At 35.8% G+C, this 25,589-nt stretch overlaps 1 protein-coding gene across 2 annotated transcripts in view; it reads left to right on the forward strand.

Moving 5' to 3' along the window:
- Positions 1-18,344, forward strand: part of ppp2r5cb (protein phosphatase 2, regulatory subunit B', gamma b) — a 33,772-nt gene extending 15,428 nt beyond the window's left edge. For both annotated transcript variants that reach the window (XM_084091580.1, XM_084091581.1), the window contains 12 exons: positions 1,290-1,400; positions 2,467-2,559; positions 3,807-3,937; positions 4,190-4,249; positions 6,178-6,286; positions 6,634-6,687; positions 7,922-8,092; positions 9,667-9,794; positions 10,647-10,748; positions 13,728-13,800; positions 14,889-15,005; positions 16,084-18,344. In XM_084091580.1, the coding sequence (XP_083947706.1) occupies positions 1,290-1,400; positions 2,467-2,559; positions 3,807-3,937; positions 4,190-4,249; positions 6,178-6,286; positions 6,634-6,687; positions 7,922-8,092; positions 9,667-9,794; positions 10,647-10,748; positions 13,728-13,800; positions 14,889-15,005; positions 16,084-16,218 (1,284 nt within the window). In that variant the 3' untranslated portion in view covers positions 16,219-18,344. The remainder of the gene's footprint in view (positions 1-1,289; positions 1,401-2,466; positions 2,560-3,806; positions 3,938-4,189; positions 4,250-6,177; positions 6,287-6,633; positions 6,688-7,921; positions 8,093-9,666; positions 9,795-10,646; positions 10,749-13,727; positions 13,801-14,888; positions 15,006-16,083) is intronic.
- The last annotated feature ends 7,245 nt before the right edge of the window (positions 18,345-25,589 follow it).

Consider the following 25,589-nt stretch of genomic DNA (forward strand, 5'->3'; position numbering starts at 1 on the left):
GCTGATGTTTATATGGACAAAAAGATGAAATTCTGATGCTTGAAATGTAAATCAATGAGATCTTTATTACAGAATAGCAGATATTGACATAAAATGCATATAAATGTCAATAATATGTCTTTGTAAGCTGATATTTAAATGCTTAGTTTATGTTTAAAACATATAATGCGATGCAATACAATAATGATTGACAGATGAACAAATAAACCCTCCTCAAAAGCCTGATGATCATATTTAACACTCGTGATTTTTATAATAAATGATGTGTGATAATCAAGTAAACCGAAGCTGCTTCAGTGCAGATGAAATATTACTAACAATATCAAAGTTATTCTTGTTAAGAATTCTCATTTGGGCAAATCTGAATCCGATCTGGCATTTTTCCATCCCTTTAAGGGCCCGTTTTTGTCCGAGAGCTTTCTGCGATCGACCTGCCGTTGCTCTCGATGTTTCTGCCAGTTATTCTTGAATTACATCTCTTTGATATTTATTAGAGCCGCAGCTGATGTTAAGCCGTGGCCCATCGAAGTGCAAATGGACTCGCAAAAATAAGCATGATAATATGTTCTCAAGCGCAAACACACACACACACACTTTGATGATTAAAGCCGAGATCTTCAAAGTGCTGCGATCGGGGGGATTAAAACCTTTTCTTATGATTCATTTGTGCCACGTTTCATTAATCAAACCAGCGCTGGTTCGTCTGTACACAAATTATATATACAGTCAAACAAAAATTATTCAGACATCAGATATAGTTTCTGATATTTGTTTCACTAGTGTGATCAGGACACTATAGTTCATTAATGTAAGTGAGGAGAGCAAAATAAAGTAAACTGTGACATATTATACCCAAATATTCTTCATTCAGTGACTACCAGTGACATTAATAAACATTCGAGACCAAAAATGATTCGGACACTTTGAGCTGATCATGTTCTGCTGAAGTGTTTCTTCTTTAATTGCTAATGCTCTTTTTACACACAGACTGAACACAATGAAGCATTGCTTGGTGATTGGCTGAGCTAAACTGGTATTATCTAATTGTGTAGTTAAATTTAACAGCTGACAGATATTCAACATAATTCATGTGTGAGACAGTCTAACAGAAGGACGGACAAAACCAGTCAAATATCAACTGAGTTCATAACTCTGAGTTCTGCTCATATTTATTACCATTATAGTGAATAAACTGTGATAATGTGAGAAATTAAGTTTTGGTTTGACTGTATATCTATATATATCTATGCACACTGTTCAGTAAGTGTTATGTGGTTTGTCCTTTTCAGTTTGCAATCAACATGTTCAGGACGTTACCGCCTTCATCAAACCCGACCGGCGCAGAGTTCGACCCGGAGGAAGACGAGCCCACGCTCGAGGCGGCCTGGCCACACCTGCAGGTGAACGACGCTTACACTCAGACATTATATATAGAAAACACTTTAATGACACGCAACAATACAGACAAAATGCTGTTCTTTTGAACTTTGTTCATCAAAGAATCCTGAAAAAATAAAATGCATCTTTGTTTCAACACTGATAATAATCATAAATGTTTCTCGAGCATCAAATCATCATATTAGAATGATTTCTGAAGGATCATGTGACACTGAAGACTGGAGTAATGATGCTGAAAATTCAGCTTTGATCACAGGAATAAATTACACTTTACTATATATTCACATAGAAAACAGCTGATTTACACTGGAATAATATTTCACATTTTTTACTGTATTTTGATCAAATAAATGCAGTCAGCAGAAGAGACTTATTTCAAAAATATAAAAAATCTTACCGACCCTAAACTTTTAAATGGTAGTTTGTGTATATAGACAACATAGTTTTATTAAGATGCCTCTTTTTCTTTTTCTTTTTTTTAATGTAATAAAATCAATTATAGTGATATTGTTTGTAACACTTTCCTTGAAGCCTTTATGTATAATGCATTATAAAGGTGTTCATAATGTACGTTATAATGCATTATATTTTTTCATTAAGAGTTCAAATGCATTATAATATTTGCAGATTGCTTGTTACATCTGAAACTGGTTGTTTGTCGTGTGTTTTAATGCGTTGTACTTTCTAAAGTTGTTAATGAATAGAGGAGTATTATAATGTATTATAACTGGTTATATGAGATCAATGCTTTATAAGGTGCATAATTAATGCATTAAAAATACATCTATAATCCATTATACTTTACTTTACAGATACTTTAAGTAAAGTGTTACATGTTGTTTTTACTGTAATACAATTCTATAATTGAGAATAACGGGTGTAATTATGTGGATGCGTAGTTTTTTCTTTAATACAAAAATATTGGGGTAAAATGTGCATAATTATAATGAAATATAATATAAAGTATTTTCCCGCTGATAAGTGTTGTGTAAGGCGCTTTGGATAAAAGTGGGCGCTGAATGACATTTTAAAATGCGTATATTTCAAATATTACATTTCTTTCCGCAGCTCGTCTATGAATTTTTCCTGCGTTTTTTAGAGTCACCAGACTTTCAACCAAACATAGCCAAGAAATACATCGACCAGAAGTTTGTGATGCAGGTACGTTGTTTGCGTTTGCCATTGACATATCGATTAATTGTTGGTGTTAAAAATGAATATACTTATTCAATGTGAGAGTTTCTATTTCCTTGCATTAATATATTGTCAGTTTGCTGTATTTAATGCATTTATGCGTGTCACCCTCAATAATAATGTTAGTTTTAAAGGGTCATGAAACACCGTTTTAGTTTTGAAAAATGCTACAAAAGTGCATAACGAACGACAACAGTTATATTTTATTCTATTTTATATTAATGCTTGCTGCACTACACCATTACATGCAACAGCATCATCAAATATATTATACATGGTTGTTGTAAGCTCACCGTAAATCACACAAATACATGCATGCATATTCTGTGGTGGTGATCATTTAATGCACTAATAACTGCACAGCCGTTTGCATCTGTGCATTGAACATATACATATGTGTGTTATGTTGTGTTGGAGATTCTATGAAAGAGAATTTATGCCCAAACATTTGTGTTTTTGAGCAAATCTTTTGAGTGAATGATTCAATGACTCACTCAAAGACGTCACTTGTTTCATTACTGGATGAATCAGTGTTTTTGAACAAATCTTTTGAATGAATGATTCAATGACTCACTCATAAAGACGTCACTTGTTTCATTACTGGATGAATCAGTGTTTTTGAGCGAATCTCTTGAGTGAATGATTCAATGACAAACACATTTTTAGCAGTCTCTTGTCGCCACCTACTGGTGTAACGATGTAATGATACAATCTTCAATCTTGAAGCTTCAAGTTACTTTCAAAAGGTGATTTACTCTATTTTGATCACTACCGTAGACATCAGTGTTTATATCCGAACTATAAACTTTTATCCCAGTACTTCTGTGATAATATTAATTATTATAAGACAGAAATAATGAAACTGTGTGGTTGAAAAGACTGTTTGTGAAGCTGTTTCATATCTATACATGACAACGGCTCTCTCTGGATCAGAACACAGATCTGAATGTGATCGGACTTGTCAAAGCTTTAATAGACAGAGTCGAATCACGGTCATTTGGGAATAAGTTCAGGTGTGTGATCGTGATCTTTTAATGATTAATCGTGCAGCTCTGATGTGCAACACGCATCCCAGAAAATGTAGTTTAGTGTTTCATGACCGTTTAAAATTTCTTTTGCATCATCAAGATATTTCTGCATTGTTTGCATGATCACTGAAATTGATTAATTCAGCATTTTAACGGACTGATGTTTGATGTGTGGTTTGATTGCAGCTCCTGGAGCTGTTCGATAGTGAAGACCCTCGAGAGCGTGACTTTCTGAAGACGACTCTCCACCGAATCTACGGGAAGTTCCTGGGTCTCAGAGCTTACATCAGGAAACAGATTAATAACATTTTCTATAGGTGAGACTCGTGAGATCTTGAACTTTGTAACATCCAAATCATGAAATTATTGATTCATATTGTTTTACTGCCCACGTGGCCGGAAGAAATGTTGTTTCAGAGGCAGTTTGATGTTTTGATTTATTTATTTATTTATTTATTTTCTTTGGAATAATTGGTTTTAATGAAGTAAATGGAATCTATTTTGATTCATTGTAGAGCTTCTGTTATAATTATCGTTCTGCAGATTATCTGATTTTTATCTCCATGCAGGTTCATCTATGAAACGGAGCATCATAATGGAATAGCCGAATTACTGGAAATTTTAGGAAGGTATGACATTTTTTTTTTTCCTTAATAAAATCTATTTCTGCTCTCAAATCTGATGGGATGGGCAACATTGAAGCTGTCACACACAGACACACACACACTTGTGACCAAGAGTTAATTTGATGCAATATCATTGTGCCAAATCTATGGAATCTTGTTTCTTGCCAAAAAAAGTTTTTTCTCATAATTCTGACTTTATATCTTGCAATTCTAAGTTTATATCTCAAAGTGTGAAATATAAACTTTTTTTCTCGCAATTCTGAGTTTATATCTAAATTGTCGGAATTGGGAGATGCAAAGTCGGGATTGCGAGATGTGAAATCGGGATTGGGAGATGTGAAGTCGGAATTGGGAAATGTAAAGTCGGGATTGGGAAATGTAAAGTCAGAATTGCGAGATGTGAAATCGGGATTGGGAGATGTGAAGTCGGGATTGGGAGATGTGAAGTCGGAATTGGGAAATGTAAAGTCGGGATTGGGAAATGTAAAGTCAGAATTGCGAGATGTGAAATCGGGATTGGGAGATGTGAAGTCGGGATTGGGAGATGTGAAGTCGGGATTGGGAGATGTGAAATCGGGATTGGGAGATGTGAAGTTGGGATTGGGAGATGTGAAGTTGGGATTTCGAGATGTGAAGTCGGGATTGGGAGATGTAAAGTTGGGATTTCGAGATGTGAAGTCAGGATTTTGAGATGTGAAGTCGGAATTGGGAAATGTAAAGTCGGGATTGGGAAATGTAAAGTCAGAATTGCGAGATGTGAAATCGGGATTGGGAGATGTGAAGTCGGGATTGGGAGATGTGAAGTCGGGATTGGGAAATGTAAAGTCGGAATTGCGAGATGTGAAATCGGGATTGCGAGATGTGAAGTCGGGATTGCGAGATGTGAAGTCGGGATTGCGAGATGTGAAGTCGGGATTGCGAGATGTGAAGTCGGGATTGCGAGATGTGAAATCGGGATTGGGAGATGTAAAATTGGGATTTCGAGATGTGAAGTCGGGATTGGGAGATGTGAAGTCGGAATTGGGAAATGTAAAGTCGGGATTGGGAGATGTGGAGTCGGGATTGGGAAATGTAAAGTCGGGATTGCGAGATGTGAAGTCGGGATTGGGAAATGTGAAGTCGGGATTGCGAGATGTGAAGTCGGGATTGGGAAATGTGAAGTCGGGATTGCGAGATGTGAAGTCGGGATTGGGAAATGTAAAGTCGGGATTTCGAGATGTGAAGTAGGGATTGGGAAATGTGAAGTCGGGATTGCGAGATGTGAAGTCGGGATTGCGAGATGTGAAATCGGGATTGGGAAATGTGAAGTCGGGATTGCGAGATGTGAAGTCGGGATTGGGAAATGTGAAGTCGGGATTGGGAGATGTAAAGTCGAGATTGGGAGATGTGAAGTCGGGATTGGGAAATGTAAAGTCGGGATTGCAAGATGTGAAGTAGGGATTGGGAGATGTGAAGTCGGGATTGCGAGAAATATCCAGAATTAGGCTACAAGATATAAAGTCGCTATTATCTTTTTTTTATTTATTTTTTTTACATTTTTATTCCACGGCGGAAACAAGCTTCAATACAAATTCCTGTTCCTTGTTGAAATGGCAACTGATACGGCCTAACCTTAGGATAATGATCTACTTACTGGAAGTGTTTATATGTTTATAATGACATTGTTGGTGCCTTTCATCATGTTTTATAAGAGCGGTAAGACTCTTGAGGCGGTGTGTTAGTGGCGTCAAACACTGCTTTACAGTTTTACAGTTAAAGTGCATGTTGGTCACATGTATTCTGCTGTCGACCTGTTCATATTATCGAGTTGACGATTTAAACCTGAAAGCCTGGAGTTTGTGTAATTATGTAATTACATTATAAATAGGCTATAATGTAATTATTTGCTGTTTCAGAATGATCCATGTCTCTTTCTTTCTGTTTTCCACCAGCATAATCAACGGCTTTGCCTTACCGCTGAAAGAAGAGCACAAAATCTTCCTTTTAAAAGTTTTGTTACCTTTGCATAAAGTGAAGTCACTCAGTGTTTATCACCCACAGGTACGATCCCTGTGTGTCTGCAAGTTCATACTGAATCTGCTCAATATTAAATGTGCTCGTCACATTTTGTTGTATTATTCAAAAAAAAAATTTGTATTTTTTGTAACTTAAAATACATTTAGAAATAATGCAGAACTGTTTGTTTCATGCTAACTAAGCACATTTTTATAATTAGAATTTTGGGGGAAATTGTGCTAAATTATCATAAAAATAATGTCATAATATTTAAAAAATAACTTAATGATTCTAAAAACAGCTTTATTTTCTTTTACCCAAAATCTAAAGTATTTGTGGTGCAATATGAAGCGGATTTTTATCCTAATGCCCCTGATATTGTGTTGTTTCAGCTGGCTTACTGTGTGGTGCAGTTTCTAGAGAAGGACAGCACACTCACTGAGCCGGTGGGTTTCAGCGCCACCTTGTGTTCACCTTCTGCATTCCCTCACCTCTGACACTGCTTATGCACATGTGTTTGTTGTTATTCCTGCTGAAAGAGAAGCAGAGCTGGTTGCCAGCATATGCATGTTATTTTTGTGTTTAAAACCTTACTTTAAAACGTTACCCCAAAAAATGTAAAAGCAAAAATGTTTAAACTTAAGTTATTGCAAACTTTATTGTTACTTTAGAAACATAAAAACGTTTTATACATTTACATGTTTGTTTTTAAACACATTTTTGATCTTTTAATAACAAAAATGTTAAAAGAAATCTTTAAAAATGTAAAAAAATACAAATGTTTTTACACTTAAACTGCAAACTTATTGTAAATTGTAACTTTAAAAACAGAAAAATGTAAAAACAAGGATATGGTTAAACTTAAGTTATTGCAAACTTTGCTACTTTTAAAAAACATAATGTATAAAAACGTTTTATACATTTACGTTTGTTTTTAAACACATTTTTGATCTTTAATAACAAAAATGTTAAAAGAAATCTTTAAAAATGTAAAAAAATACAAATGTTTTTACACTTTAACTGCAAACTTATTGTAAACTGTTACTTTAAAAACTAAATATTTTATATATTTACATGTTTTGTTTTTAAACACATTTTTGATGTTTAATAACATAAATGTAAAAAGAAATCTTTAAAAATGTATAAAAACACAAAAATATTTTTACACTTAAACTGCAAACTTATAAAATATTTGTTGTTTTTAAAGTAACAATTTACAAGTTTGCAGTTTAATTGTAAAAACATTTGTGTTTTTATATATTTTTAAAGGTTTATTTTTACATTTATGTTATTAAACGTCAAAAATGTGTTTAAAAACAAAACGTAAATATATAAAATATTTTTTTGTTTTTAAAGTAAATATTTACAATATATTTACATGTTTTGTTTTTAAACACATTTTTTATGTTTAATAACATAAATGTAAAAAGAAATCTTTAAAAATGTATAAAAACATAAATGTTTTTTAACTTAAAACTGTAAACTTTAAATTATTATTTAAATAATTTCTACAAAACAAAAATGTTTTATATATAAATGTTTACATTTATGTTTTTGAACACATTTTAATGTCAACAAAACAAATGTTAAAAGAAATCTTTAAAAATGTACCAAACAAACACTAACTAGTAATAACCAGCTTCATATTTTATGTGTTTTTCTTTCTTTTCTTGTGTCCAGGTGGTGATGGCTCTTCTAAAGTACTGGCCAAAGACTCACAGTCCAAAAGAAGTGATGTTTCTGAACGAGCTGGAAGAGATTCTGGACGTCATCGAGCCTTCAGAGTTTGTGAAAGTGATGGAGCCGCTCTTCAGACAACTGGCAAAATGCGTCTCAAGTCCACATTTCCAGGTCTGCTCAAACTGACTGACACACACACACACACACACACACACACACACACACACACACACACACACACACACACACACATACACACACACACACCCCCCCAGTTGAAAGTTCTGGATCGGTAAGATTTTTAATGTCTTTAAAAGAGTCTTTTCTACTCACCAAGGCTGCATTTATTTGACTGAAAATACAACAACAAAAACAATAATATTGTTAAATATTATTACAATTTAAAAAAAACTTTTTCTATTTTAATATACAGTAAAGTGTAATTTATTCCTGTGATCAAAGCAGAATTTTCAGCATCATTACTCCAGTCTTCAGTGTCACATGATCCTTCAGAAATAATTCTAATTTATTTCAGGATTCTTTGATGAATGGAAAGTTGAAAAGAACAGCATTTATCTGAAATATAATCTTTTGATTATATTATTTAATTCATCCTTGATAAAGTATTGATTTATTTTATTTCTTTCTCCAAAAAAATTAAAAAATAAAATCTTACTGACCCCAAACTTTTGAACGGTAGTGTTTAATGTTACAAAAGCTTCTATTTCAGATAAATGCTGTTCTTTTCAACTTTCTATTCATCAAAGAATCCTGAAATAAAAATTTAAATAACTGTTTTTAATCATTGATAATAATTAATGTTTTTTGAGCATCAAATCCTCATATTAGAGTGATTTCTGAAGGATCATGTGACACTGAAGACTGGAGAAATGATGCTGAAAATTCAGCTTTGATCACAGGAATAAATTACACTTTACTATATATTCACATAGAAAACAGCTGATTTACATTGTAATAATATTTCACAATATTACTGTTTTTTTTTAAATTGTTTTTAATCAAATAAATGCAGCCTCGGTGAGCAGAAGAGACTTCTTTTAAAAACATTAAAAATCGTACCGATCCAAAACTTTTGACTGGTAGTGTAACTGCAGAAAGCAATAAACAATAACATTAATAAGCCAGACGTTAAAGCTTGTTAAAGAGCACCTATTAAGTCTTGATGTTGTGTTTGGGCTCTACTAGAACAGGTTTTCCTGCTTGAATGTTGATTATTTTCCTCATATTCTCCATTGTTGCGGCTCCTCTCTTCCCAGTCTGTCAGTAACGCTCTGTTTACTTCCTGTCTCTATGAAGCCCCTCCTCCTGAAAAGCACACTGTGCTCTGATTGGTTGGCTGGAGCAGTGTGTTGTTATTGGTCGAGCGTTTCGAGTGTGTTTGGGAAATGTCCCGCCCCTTACCATAACCTCCAGTTTAACACACTACTAACTAACTCAACCAGACCCCGCCCCTTTATTCTGCATATTCATTATTATAATGAGGAATATTGTGACGTGTTTGTAAACTCAAGACTTCAATGGAGGCGTTTCAGGAGTTCAGAAACACTGACACTGATATAGAGAATAACTTACTTTTTCATCCTCAAATAGCAACATTATACACTAAAGACAAATGAACATATTGTAACTGATGGACACTATGAAACTGATGTTTCTAAAAGTAAGAACATCCCTATTTCAGTCATTCCACCTCGTTTACGTGTGTGTGTGTGTGTGATCCTCAGGTTGCGGAGCGAGCTCTCTACTACTGGAACAACGAGTACATCATGAGTTTAATCAGTGACAACGCTGCGAGGATCCTCCCCATCATGTTCCCGTCGCTGTACCGAAACTCAAAAACCCACTGGAATAAGTAAGTCCCGATGTTCACAAGTTCAGCTGCAGATACTGCAGATATTTGGTTAACTAGCACCGGTTATTGAGAATATTGACTAACATGGTAAAAATTTGTAAGTCGCCCTGTAGTCAATAATTTCAATCATCCCTTAAAACTCATCTTTGATCATTGAAATTACATATTTAAACATTTTTCCTTGGAAAAAAAAAAGTCTTCTTGAGTGTAACTCGACACCCTTGCCTCATTTAGTATACGCGGTTCTATGAATATGCAAATGAGCCCTGCCTCCACTCACTCACTCAGCTCAGAGATCCACTCGTTGACGATCACACGTTGATCTGATTGGTTCTTTAAATTGATAATAAGTGACAGTAAAGACGTTTATAATGTTACAAAATGTTACAAAACATTCAATTTCAAATAAATGCTGTTCTTTTGAACTTCCTATTCATCAAAGGTTCCTGAGAAATAAAATTTATCATGGTTTCTACAAAAATATGAACACGGATAATAATCAAAGCATCAAATTAGAATGATTTCTGAAGGATCATGTGACACTGAAGACTGGAGTAATGATGCTGAAAATTCAGCTTTGATCACAGGAATAAATTACACTTTACTATATATTCACATAGAAAACAGATGATTTACATTGGAATAATATTTCACTATTTTTACTGTATTTTTCATAGAATAAATGCAGCTTTGATGAGCAGAAGAGACATAAATATATATATATTAGTGCTGTATTAGTCAGTTTTACTTTAAAAGCGACTCAGTCCATCTACAGTGTTCAGCTTGTTTGATGAAGAGTTTCTGATGTTTTCATATGATGAATAAACTGCAGTTCCTCTTGCTGTTCTTCAGGACGATCCACGGGCTGATCTATAACGCTCTGAAGCTGTTTATGGAGATGAATCAGAAGCTTTTTGACGACTGCACACAGCAGTTCAGAGCGGAGAAAAACAAGTAGGAAACACGTTCACACACTCACTCAGACTTTCAGACTCACTCAGACCTTCACAGACTCACTCTGACTTTCACAGACTCACTCAGACCTTCACAGACTCACTCTGACTTTACACACTCAGTCAGACTTTTACACACTCAGTCAGACTTTCACACACTCAGTCAGGAAAAACTTCCTAAGTTTCTCAGACTTTCACAGACTCCATCAGACTTTCACAGACTCACTCACTCGGACTTTCACAGACTCACTCAGACTTCCACCCACTCACTCAGACTTTCACAGACTCACTCAGACTTTCACACACTCGACTCACTAAGAACTTCACAGACTCACTCAGACTTTCACACACTCACTCAGACTTTCACACACTCACTCAGACTTTCACACACTCACTCAGACTTTCACAGACTTGACTCACTCGGACTTTCACAGACTCACTCAGACTTCCACCCTCTCACTCAGACTTTCACACACTCACTCAGACTTTCACAGACTCGACTCACTAAGAACTTCACAGACTCACTCAGACTTCCACAGACTCACTCAGACTTTCACACACTCACTCAGACTTTCACAGACTCGACTCACTCAGACCTTTACAGACTCACTCAGACCTTTACAGACTCACTCAGACTCACTCAGACTTTCACAGACTCACTCAGACTTCCACAGACTCACTCAGACCTTCACAGACTCACTCACTTTCACACACTCACTCAGACTTCCACAGACTCACTCAGACTTTCACACACTCACTCAGACTTTCACACACTCACTCAGACTTCCACAGACTCACTCAGACTTTCACAGACTCACTCAGACTTTCACACACTCACTCAGACTTTCACAGACTCGACTCACTAAGAACTTCACAGACTCACTCAGACTTCCACAGACTCACTCAGACTTTCACTCACTCAGTCAGACTTTCACAGACTCGACTCACTAAGAACTTCACAGACTCACTCAGACTTCCACAGACTCACTCAAACTTTCACACACTCACTCAGACTTTCACAGACTCGACTCACTCAGACCTTTACAGACTCACTCAGACTTTCACAGACTTTCACAGACTCACTCAGACTTTCACAGACTCACTCAGACTTCCACAGACTCACTCAGACCTTCACAGACTCACTCAGACTTTCACACACTCACTCAGACTTCCACAGACTCACTCAGACTTTCACACACTCACTCAGACTTTCACACACTCACTCAGACTTCTACAGACTCACTCAGACTTTCACAGACTCGACTCACTCAGACCTTCACAGACTCACTCAGACTTTTACAGACTCACTCAGACTTTCACAGACTCACTCGGACTTTCACAGACTCACTCAGACCTTCACAGACTCACTCAGACTTTTACAGACTCACTCAGACTTTCACAGACTCACTCAGACTTTCACAGACTTACTCAGACTTCCACAGACTCACTCAGACCTTCACAGACTCACTTAGACTTCCACAGACTCACTCAGACTTTCACAGACTCACTCAGACTTTCACACACTCACTCAGACTTCCGCAGACTCACTCAGACTTTCACACACTCACTCAGACTTTCACAGACTCACTCAGACTTTCACAGACTTACTCAGACTTCCACAGACTCACTCAGACCTTCACAGACTCACTCAGACTTTTACAGACTCACTCAGACTTTCACACACTCACTCAGATTTCTACAGACTCACTCAGACTTTCACAGACTCACTCAGACCTTCACAGACTCACTCAGACTTTTACAGACTCACTCAGACTTTCACAGACTCACTCAGACTTTCACAGACTCACTCAGACTTTCACAGACTTACTCAGACTTCCACAGACTCACTCAGACCTTCACAGACTCACTCAGACTTTTACAGACTCACTCAGACTTTCACACACTCACTCAGACTTCTACAGACTCACTCAGACTTTCACAGACTCGACTCACTCAGACCTTCACAGACTCACTCAGACTTTCACACACTCACTCAGACTTTCACACACTCACTCAGACTTTCACAGACTCACTCAGACTTTCACAGACTTACTCAGACTTCCACAGACTCACTCAGACCTTCACAGACTCACTCAGACTTTTACAGACTCACTCAGACTTTCACACACTCACTCAGACTTCTACAGACTCACTCAGACTTTCACAGACTCGACTCACTCAGACCTTCACAGACTCACTCAGACTTTTACAGACTCACTCAGACTTTCACAGACTCACTCGGACTTTCACAGACTCACTCAGACCTTCACAGACTCACTCAGACTTTTACAGACTCACTCAGACTTTCACAGACTCACTCAGACTTTCACAGACTTACTCAGACTTCCACAGACTCACTCAGACCTTCACAGACTCACTTAGACTTCCACAGACTCACTCAGACTTTCACAGACTCACTCAGACTTTCACTCACTCACTCAGACTTCCACAGACTCACTCAGACTTTCACACACTCACTCAGACTTTCACAGACTCACTCAGACTTTCACAGACTTACTCAGACTTCCACAGACTCACTCAGACCTTCACAGACTCACTTAGACTTCCACAGACTCACTCAGACTTTCACAGACTCACTCAGACTTTCACACACTCACTCAGACTTCCACAGACTCACTCAGACTTTCACACACTCACTCAGACTTTCACACACTCACTCAGACTTTTACAGACTCACTCAGACTTTCACAGACTCACTCGGACTTTCACAGACTCACTCAGACCTTCACAGACTCACTCAGACTTTTACAGACTCACTCAGACTTTCACAGACTCACTCAGACTTTCACAGACTTACTCAGACTTCCACAGACTCACTCAGACCTTCACAGACTCACTTAGACTTTCACAGACTCACTCAGACTTCCACAGACTCACTCAGACTTCCACAGACTCACTCAGACTTTCACAGTCTCGCCTGCTGATGCGTCTAAACTTTTCCTTTCTCTGTGAAAACTAGAGAAAAGGCGAAGTGGAAAGAGCGGGAGGAGGCGTGGATAAAGATCGAGAATCTCGCCAAATCAAACCCACAGGTAAACGGATCTGATACCGTGGTTTTACTCGTGTGGGAATGAAGAACTCAGATCTGAGTCAGTCGCTTATAATAGACATTTTAACAGCATTTCATAAATGTAACATGCATATATTCCAATTTCAGCATCTGTGACACTGTTAAAAATCATTCATCAGTTCATAATGTGCATTTTTGTGGTAATTAGCAACATATGACCCATGTAAACTGACCTTAAAAGATTAAGGTTGGGAATCGAAAATCGAATACTTGAGGTCAGGAATCGGATACTTGTTATAAAATACAATTTTTGATTCCTCTTATCGATTTCTTTGTGAGCATTTCAATATGACTTTAACCATTGAAGCTCGAGAGACTGTTTTCTGTGCTGAACGTGTGTATCAGTATATTGGATCTGTGCAGCTCTTAAAGTGACAGCAGCCTAATATTCCTGCTCTATAATAACACTAATATTCCTGCTCTATAATAACACTAATATTCCTGCCGTCTCTATAATAACACTAATATTCCTGCTCTATAATAACACTAATCAAATGAGAAAATTCACTCATTCTTGACTGAATAACTTTTGTAACTATATATGTAATGTACATTTTTTTATAAAGTGCAGTGTTATTTTACATTTGATTAGTTTCTGCAACCGAATACCTGAAAATCTTAAAACACTATTTATTTCTCTTGTCTTTGTTCAGTTGTATTTTATTGGTGTGATTTATTGAGTGTTTATTGAAATTTATATTAGTTCTGCTAGTTGTTTTTCTATGGTGTTTTTAAACCACAGGCAAACGTTCCTTGTGGATTTTTGTTCATGATATTCAGCTACAATTAAATGTTTTGCAATAAGACTAAATGTAAATAATATCTAAGTTTTTTTGTTTTGTTTTTTTAACCTTATTGGAATTGGAATCAATAAACAAAATCGGAATCGTTAAAATTCAAACGATACCCAACCCTACTTAAGATTATCAGCTATTTGCATTGGACACAATATTGTCATAACTAATAATATGCATTTGTCTTTATTTGTCTTTATTAGTTCTTTTTGAAATAATTGTAATTATATTTATATAATGACGGTTTCTGCTTTAGTTCCTCATGTACATCGACTCCTCGAGTCTCAGCAGTCCGGTGGATATGGAGACGGACGGGCCGATGATTGATGATGTCATGATGCTAAAGAAGACCGTAGAAGAAGAAGCCACTCCGGTAAAAGCCCAGAGTTTTATAGAAGTCTCTCATGCTCAGCAAGGCTGCATTTATTTGATCAAAAATACTGTAAAAATTGTGAAATATTATTATAATGTAAATCAGCTGTTTTCTATGTGAATATACAGTAAAGTGTAATTTATTCCTGTGATCAAAGCTGAATTTTGATGAATAAAAGTGTTAATTTCTTTCTGAAAAATATATTTTTGAATGGCGGTGGACATCCTTGCATAATCCTGAAGGATTCAATTAATTGGTTAATGATGAACAAGTATTTTGTGTAGAGAATTTCATATTCTAATTTAAAGTCAACATGAAATCAAATTGACTTTACATGCGAGCGATTCATTCTGAAGTCGTCACATTTATTTCTACAGCGCTTAATAAAATACAGATTGTTTGAAAGCAGCTTCACAGTGATAAACAGAAAGAATATGAAACAAATTCCAATATCAGCTATATCTATGAAAGATATGTAAATGTAAATTCATAAACTTTTTTTTTTTCCTCAACCTCTGCTTCTGAAATGACTGTAAACAAGGCAGAACATATTAACAGATAACATAATAGTCCTACATAGTTTGCAAGTGAATATTGTTTCACTCAGAAATTGATTTACTCTATTAAAATGGATTTATAATTTCCTCAATTCAAGATAAGGGGCAGAAATACCTATATGTCTTTTATATTTGTCATTTAATATAGTTAATCAATATCACACAAAGAGTGCCGTTTTTTTCCCTCCAAATATCAGTATGATTACAAATGTGATTTTGATTTTCAATAAACAAGAAGTTAATATTAAGTGACGTACATGTTAGACACAGTATTGCCTGTTTTTCGCCAACGAAACAAAGACACAGGACTGTTTCGCGTCTCTGAGCGACTCACAGCGGCGTTTCGTGACTGACTGAATGAACGAATCGGTTGAATGAATGATTCAATGACTCGCTCATTAAGACTCAATCAGCCGTTTGAATGAATCGGTTGAAAAATGTCTTATTTATATATAAAATATTTATATGTATACTGAGTTTAGTTGGCTAAAAGCGTGGTTTGATGTTGTGTGTGTGCTCAGCTCCAGCGAGACCAGCGTAAGGAACGGCCCCTGATGCGGCGCAAGTCTGAGCTCCCGCAGGACTCCTGCATGATGAAGGCCTTGGAGACGCACCGGCGCGCAGAGGACATGATCGGCCCCCAGGAGCCCCACTAGAGGACCAGAACCAAACCCGGTCTCGACCCGACGGCAGCGCGCAGGGCGGTGTGGCCCCGGTGTGACACACACACACTCATCACACACTCACACACACACACAGCCGGATCTGCCCTCCAGAAGCATCGCACCGGAGACCGTCCTCCACCCAGACCCTCTCCAGTCCTGTCTCTTTCTGCTTCGGCTTTCCTCCGTTCGTATGTACGTTCGTATGTTCGTTCGTTCGTACGTATGTTCGTTCGTTCATATGTATGTTCGTTCGTTCGTATGTATGCATGTTCGTTCGTTCGTTCGTATGTATGCATGTTCGTTCGTTCGTTCGTACGTCCGTTCGTTTGTACATGCGTTCGTTTGTACATGCGTTCGTTCATTTGTACATGCGTTCGTTCGTTTGTACGTTCGCTCATTCGTATGTACGTGTGTTTGTTCGTTCGTACATACGTTCGTACACAAGTTAATTCGTATGTACATACGTTTGTTCGTCCGTTCGTATGTTGGTTTCTTCTTTTAAGCTGTTGCGTGCCTGCGCCGACTGGAAAAGCAGGCGAGAGCACTTGAACCGCGACTGTGTTCGGAGCGAGCAAACGATTCTCAGGTTGTCCGGAGGCCGAGAGAGCAGCGCTGCTTTTGTCTCGCTTTCTTTCGCCGTCTTTTATTGTGTGACGGTTCTTTGGCAATGAAGAGAACTCGCTCCTTCCGTTTTTTTTATTTTGTCCAGAAACTTGGCAATAAGTTCGTCCAGGGAGATTTTGGTTGTTCAAACAATGGTGAACGGCCTTACGTTGGTTAATCTCGTCCTCCAATCTTCGCTTTTTAACAGGCAATATTAAACGTTAACGTTTTCTGTGCATTTATTTTTTTGTGTGTAATCGACCAAGCCTTCATTTGCATAGTGCCTTTTTAGATAAAGGAAACCTTCTTTTATTTCTTTTAGCCTGAAATTTGCTACTTTGGCTTCACACACTTGCATTTTGCCCAACAAAAGTCAGAAAACCTTTCCTGATAAACTTGAACGACTTCACGAACCCTCTCTGAACCATTGTTTGAACTTCCGCTTGGTTTGGCCTGGTTGAGCTGCGGTGCGGTTCTCTGTCTGCGGTTCCTCCGCACGTACGTGACGTGATTTTAAGACGCTTGCAGGTTTTTTTAATCCTCGACCCCTCGTGAGCTTGATGATGTTCGATTTGAATGTGCAGATTTAAATAGATATAGATAAATGTATTATTTTTTTCTCTCTCCCAACCCTTTTCTGTTTTTAATTTAAATTCCTTTCCTCTAATCTTTTGGCTCTAGTGCTAGAAACTGTGGAAGCCGCCACAGAATAAAAAATAAAAAAGGTAATTGCGACTTTTTATCTTTCAATTCTGACTTTTTATCTCAGAATTCCGTGATATAAACTCAGAATTGCGTGTTTACATGTCGCAATTCTGACTTTATATCTCAATTCTGACTTTATATCTCACAATACTGACTTAATAACACACAATTCTAACATTTTATCTCCCAATTGTGTGTTATAAAGTCAGAATTGCGAGTTATAAAGTCTGAATTGAATTGTCTTTAAAAAATGTATTCTGTGGCGGAAACAAGCTTCCATAGAAAACTAAAAACACGAACAGCCTCTGAAAGATTAATTCCTCCTCCGGTGTCGAGAGCATAACTGGAAGCTTTTATTGTGGTGAATTTCACTTTCCGTTTCATTTCATGAGAGAAAAACACAACTGCGAAGTGTCCTTTCGTGCGCGTCCCTCTTCTAAATGGCTTCATCTGATATTGTACATATTATGTACTGTTATGATCCATCTATTATTGAATGGTAGATCTCTTATTTTGTACAAATTTTCTTGTGTACAGATGAAAACCGTTATTAGCCACTTGCAGACAGTTGGTATTTGACAGACTTCTGTAACTGCGTTAGAAATCTTGTAGAATTTAATTTCTAATGTTTTTATTTTATTTTTTATTTTTACTATTTGTAATTGAGAACTTTTCTGTCTCTGCATTCAGCTGTCTGATGAGATCATCATAAAATAGCCTTCATATGTGCTTTTCTCCAAATCTCAAGTGGTATATGTCTATATACAGGAAATAAAGAAAACGTGTTTTATATTTTCATCTTAGAAGAACGATGTTCGTTGTTTTCTGTTGAGTGTGTGCGTTTGTATTGGCTTGGGCTATTATATTTTACCACTAAAGAAGCTTTTGAAGAATATTGTCTTGCGATCTTTAGGTATTATCACTTTTAGTTCGATTGCATGCTTTAGATTTTCATTTACTCAAGTGTCGGAGTGCATTAATGACAAATAACTTTATAGAAGCTCCTCATAAATGGGACTGAAAATAAAAGAGGGTGGTGAACATTTAATTAATTTACTTTAAAAATTTTAACATTTCAGTGGTGATTCTAATGGGAACTTAAATGTGCTTAATTGGCGTAAACATTTTACAATTCAAAAAATCTTCCTTCTCTTAACATAGGCTTTTGTTGATTATTATAAAATGTATTTTAATGACTTTTTATCTCAGAATTGCGAGATATAAAGTTGCAATTGCGAGTTATAACGGCAGAATTGCGAGTTATAACAGCAGAATTGCGAGTTATAATGCCAGAATTGCGAGTTATAACGTCAGAATTGCGAGTTATTACGGCAGAATTGCGAGTTATTACGGCAGAATTGCGAGTTATTACGGCAGTATTGGGAGTTATAACGTCAGAATTGCGAGTTATAATGCCAGAATTGCGAGTTATAACGGCAGAATTGCGAGTTATTACGGCAGAATTGCGAGTTATTACAGCAGTATTGGGAGTTATAACGTCAGAATTGGGAGTTATAACGGCAGAATTGGGAGTTATTACGTCAGAATTGCGAGTTATAACGTCAGAATTGCGAGTTATTACGTCAGAATTGCGAGTTATAACGGCAGAATTGCGAGTTATTACGGCAGAATTGCGAGTTATAACGGCAGAATTGCGAGATATAACGTCAGAATTGGGAGTTATAACGGCAGAATTGCGAGATATAACGGCAGAATTGCGAGTTATTACGGCAGAATTGCGAGTTATAACGGCAGAATTGCGAGATATAACGTCAGAATTGCGAGATATAACGGCAGAATTGCGAGATATAACGGCAGAATTTGGAGAAATTAAGTAAATTGCAAGTTATAACGTCAGAATTTGGAGAAAAAAAGTCAATTTCGAGTTTCTCGCAATTCTGAGATAAAAAGTCGCAATTCTTTTTAAATTTTTATTCTGTGGTGGAAAAAAGCTTCCATAGAAAACTAAAAATATAGTCTATGAAAGATTAATTTCTGCTTTATAGAAGCTCCTCAATAATTGGGGCTTAAAAATAAAAGTGGTTAATTAATTTAACCTAATTTAATTCACCCTAACCCTAACATTTCAGTGATTTTAATGGGAACTTAAATGTGCTTAATTGACGTAAACATTTTACAATTCCGAAAATCTTCCTTCTCTTAACATAACATAGGCTTTTTTATTATTATAAAATGTATTATTTTAATTTTAAAGTCAAGTATTTTGTGTGATCCACCCTTTAATTAAAATAGTACACGAAGATCATTATTTAGTGTTTTCAAGCAATACAAACCAGGGTTATTATAGTTAACACTAAAACTTTGTTACTTGAAATAAAATAAATGTTAACCGAAATAAGTATATTAATTTATGTACTAAAATATCCAAAACTGAAATGAACTACATACAAATGAATACATTAAACAACTAATAAAAAAAAGACAAAAACACAACATGGTTATTTGTAAAAATTCCTGAAGTATGAAAAAGTATTTAAATAAAAACATTCAAAAAATGTATTAAACTATCATTGATGTAAATTATAATAATAATAATAATAATAATATTAATATTATTATTATTATTATTAATTTTTTTTATTTTTTTTTATTTTTTTTTTAAATAAAATACATTTGTGGGGAACAATTAAAAAAAAGGCATGTTATTTTTCTTTACGTTATTAATATTTCCATGTGACTTTCGACTTTCAAGTTTAATTTCTTGTAATATAACATTTTGGGGTTTTCAAAACTGCTAAAAAGAAGCTTCAACAACATTGTCTTCAGCTAAAAAAATAAATAATAAAAACCAGAAAAGGAGATTTCTATTCATGAGAAATGCGTCACCTCAGACTGAACGGAAGGAAAAGGAGGAATAGAGGCTCGGAAGAATCCCAGGGAAAAGGACAGAAATCTTTGACTGGAAGAAGTGAATCCCAGTGAAGGATCGAGTCCGAGAGCGAGACGTTCGTCTTCAGAGACACCGGTGAAGCATCAGTGGAAGTACTGTTATTAATAATTACTGTACTGTTATTAATTACTGTGATGTTATTATTTCAGGAATGATTTACTGTCTCCGCTCGGATAACGAGATCAAACACACAGTTCTGACAGATGACGATTAATCAAACGCTAATCGAGGCGTACAAGAGACATCCAGAATCGTTTCTGCATTAAATTATTACATTGTTTAAATTAATACATTTTTCACTAACTGTGATTTTGTATTTGTAAAGTTCTGAAATGCATAACTTAGACAGTTTCCTCTGATGACAGATCACTGTAGACTGTAATATGGACTCATGCACTTTCTGTAAAGCTGCTTTAACTGTGTGTTGTGAAAGCGCTGTACAGATGCATGTGAATGAGTTGAACAGGCTAATGAAAGGCTCTCGTTAAACGTGAGGATAAAAGGTTTGATTATGGATAAAACTCAATATGTGTTTGATGCACGATATACAGTCAAACCAGAAATTATTCAGACACCAGATATAATTTTTGATATTTCATCACTAGTGTGATCAGGACACTATAGTTCATTAATGTAAGTGAGGAGAGCAGAATAAAGTATTAAAATAAAGAATAAACTGTGACATATTATACCCAAATATTCTTCATACAGAGACTACCAGTGACAATAAACATTTGGGAGCAAAAATGATTCGGACACTTTGAGCTGATCATGTTTTGCTGAAGTGTGTTTTCTTTAATTGCTAATGCTCTTTTTACACACAGACTGAACAACATGAAGCATTGCTTGGTGATTGGTTGAGCTAAACTGGTATTATCTAATTGTGTAGTTAAATTTAACAGCTGACAGATATTCAACATAATTCATGTGTGAGACAGTCTAACAGAAGGACGGACAAAACCAGTCAAATATCAACTGAGTTCATAACTCTGAGTTCTGCTCATATTTATTACCATTATAGTGAATAAACTGTGATAATGTGAGGAGTGTTGGAGTCTGAATAATGTTGGTTTGACTGTATAAACCAAAGGAAACGGGAGAAAGTGTTTTAGGTGGTTTCTTCAGAGTCCACAGTCGATCTGATAATACAGAATGGAAAAGTGAAGAATTTGTACATATTTTGCTCATAATTCTCATTGATATTACATATGAAGTCCACTTCTGTTGATCTGCAGACGCAGTTCTTCAGTGTGACGGTAGATGGAGCCAGAACCCTCGAGACTGCAGGAACCCGGACAGGTCAGTGAGTCTCGCTCTGGTCATCACATACTCTACATGTGTCACGCCAACACTGAGATAGTGGATTAACTAACAATGAGCAATACAGTATTTATTCACCTTTGTTCATGTTAGTTCGCAGTGCATTAACTAATGTTAACAAATACAACTTTTGATTTTAATAACGTATTAGTAAATGTTGAAATTAATATGAACTAAGATTATTGAAGTATTGTTCACTAATGAGCCTTATTGTGAAGTGTAACCTGTACACTCTTAAAAATAAAGGTTCTTAATGGCATTAACGGTTCCTTGAAAACCCTTTAAAATTCATGAAACATTTCAATCGCAAAAAAGGTTGTTTAGAGTTTTTAAATGCTCTTCACACCAAGAAGAAATGGTTCTTTTAACACTTTTTTTTCTTCTATGGCATTGCAAGCTTTATTTTTAAGAGTGTAAAGGAAGGAAACCAAAACAACAAGATCAGATTTACCTCACGAACCAATCGATTCAGACATTTCAAACATTCAGTTTACTTTCAGCACTTCATATCCAATATAAAGTCTGGATCCAGAAGAAAATCCAGCTGAGAATCACTGGCGTTTGTCGATATGAGCCAGACTTGCTTTAAAAACAGTGATCAAATACTATAAATCACGTTTAATCGCGAGTTGAGAACCATATAAAGCAAGTTACATTGCAAAGGAAATCTAAGGACTGAAAAGTTTTCTACTTCTGCACAAGATAGATTTTTTTATTGATTCATTCGTGTTTGTTTATTTAGTCTTAAAGTCCCCCTGTAGTCAATAATTATTGAAATACTCAGCAATGCTGTCGACTTATGAATTTACACATGGTTTGTCTTAAAGCAGATTAAAAACACCACATAGACACATAAACAACATTAAAAGCTGGATTTACACCACATGAAAGGATCTCTTACAACTTCATTCATTAGCTTCCACACATAAAAAACAACTTATTAACATAATAATTCCTTTATTATCTCTAGCTCACGTTAACATTCACGATTCATAACCATCGTCCTTTAAGTGAAATCTTACATAAAGCTATTAAATATCATTCTGTTGCTTAGACCTTTTTCAAAGTAATGTCTCACTACATTGTCTAAACCCTGATAAATCTCTAGTGCTTTATTTCTTTTCCTGTAAGTCTTTGTTCATCTTTCTTTTATTACTCATGTGCTTTTACATTTTCTCTCCGGCACAATAAAACAGAAGTTTGATCTTCACGTTAAAATGTCATTGATTGCCATTAATTGTGTCAGGAACAAACTCAGATTTAAATAATGATTTGTATTTTTGGTGTTTTGGTCCTTTTTAGAGGATGGATGGATGGATGGATGGATGGATGGAGGGATGGATGGATGGATGGATGGATGGAGGGATGGAGGGATGGAGGGATGGATGGAGGGATGGATGGATGGATGGATGGAGGGATGGATGGAGGGATGGATGGATGGATGGATGGAGGGATGGAGGGATGGATGGAGGGATGGAGGGATGGATGGAGGGATGGAGGGAGGGATGGATGGATGGAGGGATGGAGGGATGGAGGGATGGATGGATGGAGGGATGGAGGGATGGATGGATGGAGGGATGGATGGATGGAGGGATGGATGGATGGAGGGATGGAGGGATGGATGGATGGAGGGATGGATGGATGGATGGATGGATGGATGGAATGTTCGACAACATTGTTCAGATAAAAAAAGAGAAAAGGAGATCTCTACTCAAAAAAATAAACTTAAAAAATGTAATTGCAAAACAAAAAATGAACATGGTGTGCAAATCAGGGTTATTATTGATAACTAAAACCGTTTTAAAAAAAAATGTCATTACTTGAAATAGAATATTAAAAACTTAAACATTTTATTTAAGCTAGCTGCCAAAGGCAACATTTATTATTGTTTGTTTTAGGTTGAAGTACTAAAATAACTCAAATCAAATGTCTATACAGACATTTAAAAAAAAAACTAAAACAAATAGAAATTACAAAACAGTTAAAATGGAAAAAAATGAATAAATAATAAAAATAAAAATAAATAAAATCTAATTCAAATTTGAGCAAAAACTATACCGTAAGTGTACATCAATGATAGTTAACACATTTGTGCAAATATTAACACAATTTATATTTATATATCAATGATACTAAAATAACACTGGGGAAAATTGACAAAATTTGAATTTCTTGGAAGAAAAATAATCACATAAAATAACACTGGGGAAAATTATGACAACTTGAATTTCTTGGGATAAAATAAAATCACATAAATAATATGGGGGAAATGACCATTTGAATCTCTTCACATAAAATCACTGGGGAAAATGATAATGATAAAAATCATCACAATGGGATGGCAACAAGCATCAGAATCCTGTCTGACCAATCAGATTCAGGTGAGATCAACCAGCATATCCCTGATGCTGAACATTTGTAAAAAAGGCTGTGTGTGTGTGTGTGTGTGTAACGACTCGTTCTCCATCTCAGAGTCTCATTTTCCCTGTTTCTCGGGTCTGAGAGCGTTCCTCCCGTCTCTCGTTGGGAGAGAGGCATCATCCCACGGGAAGAGACACGAACACAAAGCCTCGAGTCTCTGTGTGTCTCGGGTTCGGTCTCTGTGACCCAGACCTGCATCAGAGAGCCTGTGTCTCAGTCAGAAGAGCTTATCTTGACATTCTTTCGGCTTGATGCTTATGCCATGGCTTTTAGATGTGCTTATTTGGACCTTGACACTAACACGGGGTCTTCTGAGGTGAACTGAGAAACGTGACCGCGAGTGGAAAACCTGCAGCTCTCGATGACTCATGAAGCGTTGCCGAAAAAAAGGATGCACAATTAAGTGGCGTGTCATCGCTCAACACACATTAGCATTTATGCTTCTTTTGCTTGTCATGAAATGCAGAAGGCACCAGCGTTTCTGTGTGTGTATGCCTGGAGGAAAGACAAAATACTCCTGTCACGACGAGTCTCTGAGTGTTTGGCATGGTAATGGATATGACAATGTTGATATGTTTGTTCTTGGCAGAATAGATCTGCTACGCTGCTGCGGATGAGTTTTATTCCCTAAAAACAAAAAAAACAAAAATCAAACAAACAAATAAAATGAATTATTGTTGCCGTTTCTTTTCACTTCAAAACTAAAAATATCATTCCCAGTTTTTAAAAGAAAACAAAACAAAAAACCATCAAACAAAACAAAAAACAAAACAAACAAACATATAAAACAGACAAAAATGAATTATTGTTGCTGTTTCTTTTCACTTCAAAACTAAAAATAACATTCCCAGTCTTTTTTAAAACAAAACATGACAAAAAATAATAAAACAAAACAATCAAACAAACATAAAACAGACAAAAATGAATTATTGTTGCTGTTTCTTTTCACTTCAAAACTAAAAATAACATTCCCAGTCTTTTAAAAAAAAAAAACTATCAAACAAAACAAACAAAAATATAAAACAGACAAAAATGAATTATTGTTGCCGTTTCTTTTACTTCAAAACTATAAATAACATTCCCAGTCTTTTTTAAAACAAAACCTAACAAAAAATAATAAAACAAAACAATCAAACAAACATAAAACAGACAAAAATGAATTATTGTTTCTGTTTTTTTTTTTTTCACTTCAAAACTAAACGCATCATTCCCAGTCTTTTTTGAAATGTAACAAAACAAAACCAAACTCAAATAAAATGTATTATTGTTGCCATTTCTTTTTTCTTAAAACTAAAATTAAACATTCCTTTTTTTTTCTTCTTCTTTTTTTTTGCTGCTGTGATTATTGCTGCTAACAGTCTGGTGTTTAATAATGTTCTCAAAACGTTAATATGAAAACATT

This window comes from Abramis brama, assembly GCF_963993115.1.
Source record: "Abramis brama genome assembly, chromosome: 18".
NCBI lineage: Eukaryota > Metazoa > Chordata > Actinopteri > Cypriniformes > Leuciscidae > Abramis > Abramis brama.